The sequence below is a fragment of the Schistocerca piceifrons genome, chromosome 2, assembly GCF_021461385.2.
Source record: "Schistocerca piceifrons isolate TAMUIC-IGC-003096 chromosome 2, iqSchPice1.1, whole genome shotgun sequence".
Classification (NCBI taxonomy): domain Eukaryota; kingdom Metazoa; phylum Arthropoda; class Insecta; order Orthoptera; family Acrididae; genus Schistocerca; species Schistocerca piceifrons.
Window position 1 is genome coordinate 269697941 of NC_060139.1, and position 11547 is coordinate 269709487.

Genomic DNA, 11547 nt, shown 5'->3' on the forward strand with positions numbered 1-11547 from the left:
TTAGGGTGATAAAGTATTTAACATTTTTGATTTAAAATATGAGTAAAATCATTGAAAACTGCCACTTGAAAAGACTTTAGTTTATTCAAAACTCAAGATCTGCAGAAAACTGGTCCAAAAATTTCTACACTTTAGGTCAGCTTTGTGTCAATGCTACAAACTTTCGCCAGTACTTTCGTTTCTTCGGCTACAAGTTTAAAATTATTTCATAAGGTGAGTAGTTTTATTTAGTCTGAAGGATCTGAGAGGTAATATCTGTATCATTATTTGGGTACTACGGTAGTTGGGAAGGTAGATTAATGTTTTCCAAAGCTCACCTTAAAATACAGAGGCAGGACAATGCCAGATGTTTCCAATTTTTTATAAGATTAGACACTGCTTCCCTCTCTGCTTTCTTCTTGGTGTTTATAATGAGACAAGATAGGCACAGCAAAATTTTTATGAAACTCCTATTTTATTGATAACAAAGAATCAGATTTGGAAGGCCATCTGGCTGGGCACAGTTTCTTCACAGCCGTTGTAACTCGTCTGTAATTTGCTACAGTTCCATTTACTTATTGACGTCGAAACAGTGAAGGAGTAAAGAAAACATAAATGCATTGTATTTTCTCATGAAACTGTTGCAGCTCCGCTGTATTCACGACAGTTAAGTTAGCACCAGATTAAGCTTTTCTGTTGAACAATATGTAAACTCAGGATTTGCAGTTATATTTTTGACCGTAAAACATTTACCACTCACAGACACAGCACCATCTTACCCTTGATCTATACATCTACCCAGTTGTATTTTCATCGTCTCTAAATCAGTTATTATTTATTTTGCAAAACTCTCAGCATTATACCCCTTACTTTACGAAACCCTGAAAACGATTCCTTTATTTCAAACTCTGGGTGTATCTAGTTCGTTTAAATCTAAGGGCAAATATCTTACATCACTTCCTTGATAAATGAGGGATTGGGTCTACAAGAGAACAGAGTGGCTGTTGTTTAATTTCACCGATGATCCGCTCTAAAACACAACCATTCAGCAGTTATATTCTCTCGTTCTCAATTTGTGGGTTGAAAACTTTGTTTTAGCTTTTTTTTTCATTTGAAAGATATGTCATCAGAGCAGGATCATATCTAGAGCGATGATCTATTATAATTAAAAAGTTGCCACTATATTCCCTATGGCATATTCATGAGGCCACCGAAACTATTCGTCACGGAGCTGATGTTCTCGTTAGATACGGTATTCTAGAAATAATGGCTTCCGTTTCATCACACCTGTTATACAAATCTGTGTTAATGGTTTTGCCATGTTTCCACATTCTGTGAGTAATACACACATTTAAATGTGTAGCGAAAGTTTTTTCATACTTTTATCTTCTTGCTTAGACCTTGCCAGTCGCCAAAGTGTCCATGACGCCGTTTTTTCTTCATTTCCGAGTAATCAGCAGGCTACACAATTAAGGGGCATTTAAAGTAGGGGAATAGCGTAGCCAAATTTGTTCCATTTTCTGAGCAGTTTTAGTGTAATTACAATACTAACCCCACGCTATCCATTTTCGTGTCCCCTATGAAGCTGCAAAAGTCAGAATCTTTCCCAGTTTCGATTTTGCAACTATATTGACTTCCATTTTCAACTTTAAATCGACAGACTTTTCCTAAAGTTCAATCTCATTACTAATTTTAGTGCATGTCTGTTCTTGAGGTGTAGCTGATCACTGGAAGACTGTATGTACTTTCACTATCTTTTTAGCTCCTTCATCTCGGCAGGCTATTTACTTTCTCTTTAGCACACCACCTAAATATAGCCTATTTCTTGACATTGTGAACTTAACTAATGCAAAAGCTTAAGAACAGTCAGTATAATAAAAAGTACCAACACGTTTTACATTAATGCAGAGAAAATAATTGCATTAGTCAGACAACTTACATACACAACTTTAAAGTAAGAGTCACTTTCTATTATCAATTTACTTGCCCTTTAAGACTGTGGCTGTCACAGAAACACAAATAAACGTATGGGATTGTTAGTAGGGGCGTCTATTGTTGTCATCGAGAGTTAAAGGAAACAAAATCAAGAAGGCAGCGCGTTCTAGAGCGCCAGCTGGCGTACCGGCCACTCGCGCAGAAAACTAGTTTGAGTCCACGCAGGGTAAGGTGGCTGATGCGCACTGACCAACTTGCGTCCAATGCGCAGGGCGAGTACATTCTTTTGTTCGGAACGGGAGGCCGACTGTGTCTGCCACCTTTCGGCTGGTCGATGACAAAATCGAGGCCACGCCCTGGAATATTTATCAGACGATTTCACAGGAACTATGAATTTCTGCGTTACTTACATCTTTATACGTCAGGCTCAGGATCATGTGCCTTCATTTCATTAATGGTCAACGTTTCTGTGATATTTACATGGAAGAAGACACCGCGCGAAATTCGAAAAAGTTTGCAATGAAAAATAGCGTTCGCTATGATTTTGCGTTGGTGCGTATTACGTAATATGTTGCTGCGTATGAAATTTAACTAAGACACTGAATTTTTTCATTGGTCTTGGGTAGAGGTCCTTACCTGTTACCAATGTCGAGAAAATTGAGCTGATGTGACACGCTCATTCGCGATCGCGCCGCGCCAGCGATAAAGCAAGAGTGAAATATTCTCAACATTCCTCATATTTCATAAACGGTTTGACATATGCAAATGAGATTTTGGCAAATGATAGCGCGCAAAGAGGAGAGTATTTTGCCATGTGGTTATTATTCAAAACTTCATTATCAACCATGTTATTCCACTGACTACAGATCTTTTCGGTGAAAGGTGATATTTAGGGGCTATCGATAGCTGGTGAAACGAGAAATTCTATAGGTCTGGAACGACATTAGCGAAGGCATTGCACGTCTATTTTGTACTGAGGATGTACTTTTTAAAAATATGCTACTGACCTTACTTCTCGTCAGTTCCTCTCTCAATGAACTTCAGAAACCACTGTTGCGGAATTCTCTCGCTGTTGCATGTGCACAAAATATTAGTGAGGTGACATTGTGTAAACTCTGCTGTGTTTTGGAAATAGAGGCAAATTTTAACATGGAAATAAGAGAAATGTGTAGGTTTTACTCAAAATTCGCCACTCATGATACTTCTCTGAAAGTTACAAATGGTTAACAAACCAAGGGGAAATGAATGGCTGCATTTCCAGAGGATTTCCTTTTAGATACTAACGAAAGAAGAGGTGACGGAAGATCTTTCTGAATGGTCACCACGCATGTGCGCATGCAGGGGCTCCATTTAATATATACAAAAAATGTGAGCGTAGGCTTCAGTCCAGAACAGCATTTCCCCTACAGCGTCTGCCCGAAACCCCCACCACCATCGCTCTCCCCACACATTCCCTGCCGGCTGCGCATCTGCCGACGACGGTATTCTGTGAAGACTCTACTTGTGGAATCTGAGCGCTGTATGTAATGCCACATGCCACCCTTTCCCCCCCCCCCCCCCCCCCCCCCCCCCTCATCCACCACTCTGAGGAGTCTGCGGGGCCGTTATTTACGTTCCTGAAGCCACAGCTGATAGTTATGGTGATGTTGGATGACTTTTTACTATCGCAAATGCTAAGGAGACGGACAAAGTAAGTGCACTTCGTACACTTAGACAGTCTACACGACAAAACCCACTAGGAGAACACAGGAAGTGCCACAACTCGATTTCCCAGAAACTTCGCGCAGAGGAAGAGGAGTCAATATACATAGCAGTTCTTCACAGCACAGTTAATATTGCAAATGCAAATAAAATAAAACAAATTAAAGTCTTTCCATATTCAAGTAATAATAAGGAAACATACTTATGCTCTAAAGAAAATGAAATAAACTGCAGTTACCTTTTAATATCAACACCAAAATACACTACACCAAAGATATGAGTACTTAGTCTAACAAAGGAAAAGAAATGACGGAAAAGATATAAAAAGTTTACCTATCGCTATCGGCTATATTTCACAGTCTGTATCACCACATGTCAAATGTTCCTCTTCTGTTACAGTTTTCTCACATTACCATACAAACCTGTACTCCAAACATACAGTCTCAGAACTTTCTTCCTCAAATTAAGGTCTATGTTTGAGGCTAGCAGACTTGCTTTAGCCAAGAATGCTCTTTTTGCCAGTGCTAGTCTACTTTTCATGTCCCCCTACTCAGTCCATCATCGGTTACTTTGCTACCCAGGCAGTGGAATTTCTTAACTTCGTCTACTTCGTGATCCAAATCCTGTTGGTAAGTCTCTCGCTGCTCTCATATCTGCTACTTCCCTTTTTAATGTAGGCAGTTGACCATAAATAACGAAAAGTGTGAGATCATCCACATGAGTGCTAAAAGGAATTCGTTAAACTTCGGTTACACGATAAATCAGTTAAATCTAAAGGCCGTAAATTCAACTGCATACCTAGGAATTATAATTACGAACAACTTAAATTGGAGGGAACGCATAGAAAATGTTATGGGGAAGCCTAACCAAAGACTGGATTTTATTGGCATGACACTTAGAAAATGTAACAGATCTATTAAGGAGACTGCTTACACCACGTTTGTTCGTCCTCTTTTAGAATACTGCTGCGCTGTGTGGGATCCTTACCAGATAGAACTGACAGAGTACATCGAAAATATTCAAAGAAGTGCAGCACGTTTTGTATTATGGTGAAATGTGGGAGAGAGTGTCACAGAAATGATACAGGATTTGGGCTGGACATCATTAAAAGAAATGCGTTTTTCGTTGCGACGGAATCTTCTCACGAAATTCCAGTCACCAACTTTCTCCTCCGAATGCGAAAATATTTTGTTGACACCTACACAGTGAGGAACGATCACCACGATAAAATAAGGGAAATCAGAGCTCGTACGGAAAGATATAGGTGTTCGTTTTTTTCCCTGCGCTATACGATTGGAATAATAGAGAATGGTGAAGGTGGTTCGATGAACCCCCTGCCAGGCACATAAATGTGATTTGCAGAGTATCCGTGTAGATGCAGATGTAGATGTTCTCCTTACATTCGTCTTTCTTCTATTCACTCTCAGTCCCTATTTTGTACTCATTCCGTTCAGCAGATCCTGTAATTCTTCTTCACTTTCACTGAGGACAGCAATGTCATCAGCTAATCTTATCATTGATATCCTTTCACTCTGAATTTTAATTCCACTCTTGAACCTTTCTTTTATTTTCGTCATTGTGTCTTCGATGTGTAGGTTGAACAGTAGGGGCGAAAGATTATATTCCAGTCATACACCTTTTTAATCCGAACACATAGTTCTTGATCTTACACTGTTATAGTTATCTCTTGGCTCTAGTACATATTGTACATTACCCGTCTTTCCATATAGCTTACCCTTGTTTTTTCATAATTTCGAACATCTTGCACCATTTTACATTATCGAACACTTTTTCCTAGTCGACAAGTCGTATGAACGTGCCTTGATTTTTCTTCAGTCTTGCCTCCATTTTTGATCCCAACGTCAGAACTGCCTCCCTGTTGCTTTTACCGTTCCTAAAGTCAGATTGATGGTCATATAACAAAACCTTAACTTCCTTTTCCATTTCTTCTGCATGTCATTCTTGCGAGCAACTTGGATGTGAGCTGTTATGCTGATTTTCGATGGTTCTTGCACTTGTCGGCTTTTTCTATCTTCGGAATTATGTAGATCAAGCTTTTCTTAAATCTGATGGTCCGTCACCAATCTGATACGTTCTACACACCAACGTGATTAGTGGTTCTGTAGCCACTTTCCCCAGTTATTTTACAAATTCCAGTGGAATCTTATCCATCCCTTCTGCCTATTTCATCTCAAGTCTTTCAACGTTCTTTTAGTTCCTGATTCTTATACTGGATCCCTCATCCCTTCCCTGTCGACACCTAACTCTTCTGTCACATCATCAGACAAATCTTCCCCACATAGTCGTTCAATGTACTCTTTTCACCTATCAGCCCTCTCCTCTGCATTTAGCATTGAAATTCCCGTTTCACTCTTTCTGTTACCACACTTTCTTTTAATTTCACCGTAGGTTGTTTTGACTTCTCTACAAGTGAAGTTAGCCCTTCTCAGGCAGCCATTTCACCTTAGCTTCCATGTAGTTCCTATTTATTTCATCCTGAATTTCCCTCTTTCACCGATCAACTGAAGTTCGTCTTCTGTTACCCATTGTTTCTTACCTAATACCTTCCTTGTACCTGTGTTTTTCTTTCCAACTATTTCCCAATTTAGTCATGTCCATTCCGCTTAAACTGAACTGCCTGCTGAGCTAATCTTTATCGCAGTATCTTTAGCCTCACAGAATTAAAAGATGGTCTCTTTATTCGTTAATACTCCTGTATCGCACCTGCTTGTGCATTGACTCTTCATGACTAGTCTCTTGAACTACAGACTACTCTTCATCCTTATTAAATTGTGATCTTAGCTCATGGTTTCGCCTTATAATCGAATGTCTGATTTCGGAATCTCTGCCTGACCGTGATGTAATCTAACTAGAATCACTCCTTATCTCCCGGCCTTTTGCAGTATTCTAATCCCCCATGGATATTAGACTTTCATCTCCTTTTACGTACTGAATTATCCGTCTGCTATCTTCATATGCTTTCCGTATCTCTTCATCTTCTGCTTACGACGTCAGCATATATGCCTGAAGTAGTGTTGCCGTTGTTGGTTTTCTGTTGTTGCTGATGGGAAGAAACACTGAACTGTTCAGAATAACTGATTCACCCCAATCTTGCTATTCATAACGAATCCTACTCCTTTTATACCATTTTCTGCTACAGTTGGTATTACCCTATACTCGTCTGAACAGAAGTCCTTGTCTTCTTTCCATTTCAGTTCGCTGACTCCCACTGTATCTAGCTTGAGGTTTAGCATTTCTCTTTTCAGATTTTCTATTTTCCCTACGACGTTCAAACACATTACATACCTCGTCCTGATTCGTAGAACGTTACCCTTGCGTTGGCTGTCCAGTCTTTTTCCTCATGTGCACCTCAACAATGGCTGTTCCCTCCTTGAGATCTGGATAGCTGACTAGTATGGTGAGATGCCAGTGGAGAGATCATCATGACACTTTTTCAGTTACAGACCACATGTCTTGTGGATGTACATTACGTGCCTTCCCTTCAGTGGTTTCGATTGCCTTTTGCACCCAAGGTCAAGGGAGTGCCCTGAATCTCTGTCCGCTCCTCCGCCCTTTTTGCCTCTTTGACAAGGCCTTTGGCAGAACGAGGATAACTTTTTATGCCTAAGTCTTCGGTTGGCATTGCTGATTTACGTTCAAAATTTAGGCAGTGGCGAGGTTCAAATTTCAGACCGAGGATGATTCCTGCTGAAAAGGAGCAGCTGCCGAAGCTTCAATCGTGGACACGAGTGTCAGTTTTTGTGCCAGACACTGAATTTCTGTAAGTCGCTCTGCCTGTGGTAAAGTGATTCCACTAGTGTCACCTCCCTGTGGAAAACTGCACCGCCTGCGACCAGCTCCCTAGGGCCGTGTACGTTACCCGACAGGTGATTTTCATTTGACTCAAAAGATGTCTGTGGCACTGCGAGGAGAAAGTACTGAGCTGAATCAGGAAAAGAAAGACGTTGCCGGCAGTTGGGAACGCAACGTCAGGAGGAAGAAACTCTACTGTTCGACCAAGGCCTCTTAGCCCGGAGGTTTTAATTAACTGAAAATGAGTAAATGTTTGAGGTTTGCAGACGACTCTTGTCGTTCAGAAAAATGTGATCGTTGGGATTAAATGGGGAAAACTAACGAACGAAAATCGATAAAAGGAAGAAACTACCGAATGAAAATCGACATCAAGGAAACAAAAGAAATAAGGCTTCGAGGAAATGGGAAGGCAAGGATAATACTGAATGAAGATACATTATAAGATGTGCAAATATTTTAACACATAGGACGCAAAACAGACACTAATATTAAGAAAGGGACAGGCACGGCGAAAGAAACATTTTGTAATAAAAGGAGAGATTTCTGCAGAAATATGCATAAGTATTTGAGAAAGATCTTTCTATAACTTAAAACGCCCCAGACCTACCACAATCTTTATTTTTGTTCCAGATGCATTTCACCCTTTATGATGTTCAGTGGATTTAACATTTATTCTCATGTCCTGCAAAAATCTGCGATTCCTCTCATCTGATTATAGCTTATAATGCAAACGTCATTATTAATACTGCAATTTTCTCCTACGCTGCCAATGAAGTTGAGAGACTAACCTATGATTAACTGAGAGGAAATGGAGATTTCGGGGCGGACAAACGAATAACTACTAGATACACAAATTCCCTAACACAAATGGTGAAGTACACCTAAAACATAAAAACATATAGGATGCACCGATAAAAATGCGTCTTAGTTTACAAAAGAAAGTACTAGTGGCGGAAAGTAGCCAGACCAAGATATTTTTCACTGATGAGTATCCTCATGTATGGTGTTAGAAGGTGGACGAGGAGGAAAAAAGACTGAGCAAAGCTCCAGGCATTGCAGATGTAGACATGGAGGAGGAAGAAAAGAACTACTTATATGGATGAGGGGGAACTGAGGAGTTGCTGAGAGGAGGGGGAGGACAGAGAACGTTACTGAGGGAGGAAGCGAGGAAGGAGGAGATTTCAGGTTCTGGAAGATGTGTTGGACGGATAGATATGCAAAGGAATTAAGAAATGGAGATGCTAATGACCTGCTGAACGAGCAGAAAACTGATGTTAATGGTAGTTTGAATTATGTTAACGAACAAGCGGAAGTTACCTTCTGGTTTTTCCTGGTGCTTCAATTTCCTAGCTGCATAAGTAATGACCTACAGATTCATTTACAATTCATCAAGGGAGGGTTAACAAAACTACGTAATTCTAGCAAATATTTATTATCTGTTCAGCAATGTGCAACAGGAACTCCGGCGAATTTTCATCTGCAAAGATTGTTTTACGCATTAGATAACATGCATGTCCTTAGTAGGAGGATAATTATGCTTTTGCGAGTAAGATATTGTGATTTGACATTCATTCGATAAAAAAATATCAGCCAGACACATGAAAAATGAATAAGGTTACGCTGGCAGTTCTCAGCCCATGATGCAGTTACCGTCCTATTCGTACATTACAGTTCCTGACGCCAGCCATTCGTGTTAATGTATATATGGACTTTTTCTTTCAATTTTACTATATGCACTGAAAAACGGAGCTCATGTTTTTCAAATTAGTGCCCTTACTGCTGTGCATATAACAGTTTAACACATCTGAACTCATTGTGAAATGTTTTCACACAGAATTACGAATACTTACAATTTCTCATGTGACTTTCACCCTAATAATTTTTGTGTATGTGTTTGACAATGTTTATTGTTTTATTTCCGCTTATCTCTGATCGAGACGTAAGGATGTACTCATGTGTGTGAAACGTTGTAGGTGATCAGTGTTCGTTCGGAGATCACAAGCTGAAGATTGGCGACGAACTTCTGTCAACTGGAGGGAAGTGTATCAAATGCTCATGCGATATACCACCGTTCATAACCTGCGAGAAGCTTCCAGACTCCTACTGCCCTACGACGAAGAAGTAAGACAAATGTATGAATCACATCTATTGATTATCAGTCACAAACAACAACGGAATATAGAATGTAGAAAGGAAAATGTAAAGATGGCATTTAAATAAAGATTACAAGGAATAAATCTACATGAAGACATTGTGTATTTAATTATCTTCCGTATACCTCACAATTAATAGAACGATTCACTCTTAAAATCAGTATTATGATATGAGAGAAAGAATTACAGATGAAACCCGTAGGATACACATTATAACACATTTGAAAATGAAAAGTTCATTGGATTTTGTATTGATTTAGATGAATAGTCTAGAAATGAAACAGTTATATTAGCACAAATGTTTTGTAAAATATTATTAAAAATAAAAGATCCCATTCTTACTGACACAAAAATTTCAGATTCATTAATACAAATTAATATGTTTCATACCTTCTCACAAAAATGCTAAAATTTCTTAATGCCACAAACAAAAGCTGAACTAAGCGAAAATGAGCGTAAGGAGAGCAAAGAGAGAAGCGGTCAATGACTTCGAAAGTAACACGTTGTCAACCGACCTGAATAAAAACCATAAGAGATTTTGGTCGTAGGTAAAATCAGTAAGTGGATCAAAATCATCTATTCATTCTCTAAGCGAAACGGAAGATAACAGAGAGAAGGTCAAAGTACTGAATTCGGTCTTCCGAAGTTGTTTCACCGCGGAAGATCATAACACTGTCCCTCCTTTCAATCGTCGTGCGAACGTCGAAATGACAGATGTTGAAATAACCGATCGTTGAACTGAAAAGCAGCTACAATCGCTTAATAGTGAAAATGCCTCAGGACCAGATGAGATACCTATAAGATTCTATAAAGATTATGTGAAAGAACTCCCCCCCCCCCCCAAGCAGTAATTTATCGTAGTTCGCGTGAGCAACGAAAGGTACGTAACGACTGGAAAAAAGCGCAGGTCATTCCCACTTTTAAGAAAGGCCGTAAGGCAGACCCACACAATTATAAACTTATATCGTTGACGTCAGTCTGTTGTAGAATTATGGAAGTGTTTTATGCTCAAGAATTATGACATTCTTGGAAACTGAACAGCTCCTATATAAAAACCAACATGGATTCCGCAGACACAGATACTGCGAAACTCAGCTCGCTCTGTTCCTCCGTGAGATCCACAGCACAGTGGACAAAGGCGCTTAGGTTGATGCCGTGTTTTTTTATTTCAGTAAGACATTTGACATCGTCCCGCATTGAAGTTTAATGAAAAAAGATACGAGCTTACGGAGTATCGGAGCAGACCTGCCACTGGATTCAAGACCTTCTTGCAAACAGAACTCAACACGCCGCTCTTAACGGAATTAAATCGATAGATGTAAAGGTAATATCCGGAGTAGCACAGGGAAGTGTGATAGGACCGTTGCTGTTCACAATATATATAAATGATCTAGTAGAAAGCGTCGGCTGCTCATTAAGGCTATTCGCAGATGATGCAGTTGTTTATACCAAAACAGCAACGCCAGAAGATAGTAAGAATTTGCAGAACGAACTGCAGAGAACTGATGAATGGTGCAGACTCTGGCAGTTTACCCTGAACGTAAATGAATGTAACATATTGCGCATACATAGGAAAAGAAATCCAGTACTGTACAGCTACACTACTGACGACAAACAGTTGGAGACAGAGTATGCCGTAAAATATCTAGGCGTAACTATCCAGAGCGACCTTAAGTGGAATGGCCACAGAAAACAGATAGTGGGAAAAGAAGCAAAATACAATTTTTCAGATAGTTTCAAAAATGCTTTCATAATTAAATATTTTCGTAACACATCTCTACTCCTGTTTTACGCCTTGAGGGGCCGAATTTCCAAAAACACTAAAACAGATATATTTTTTATTTCTAACCGATAAGCCAAATACTAATTTCCTTCTATGTAGCTTTAATTGTAATTTAATAATGATTTATTTTAGAAAAAGCTGTCACTCAGTATTTTACTCTCTTAGTGGTTGAAATTTTTAGAA

General features: G+C 39.4%; 1 protein-coding gene across 1 annotated transcript in view; it reads left to right on the top strand.

The window, feature by feature from the left end:
* Positions 1-9640, top strand: part of LOC124777874 — a 79008-nt gene extending 69368 nt beyond the window's left edge. Inside the window, exon 8 of the mRNA XM_047253413.1 lies at positions 9402-9640. Within this exon, the coding sequence (XP_047109369.1) occupies positions 9402-9553 (152 nt within the window). The 3' untranslated portion in view covers positions 9554-9640. The remainder of the gene's footprint in view (positions 1-9401) is intronic.
* Positions 9641-11547: the final 1907 nt, after the last annotated feature.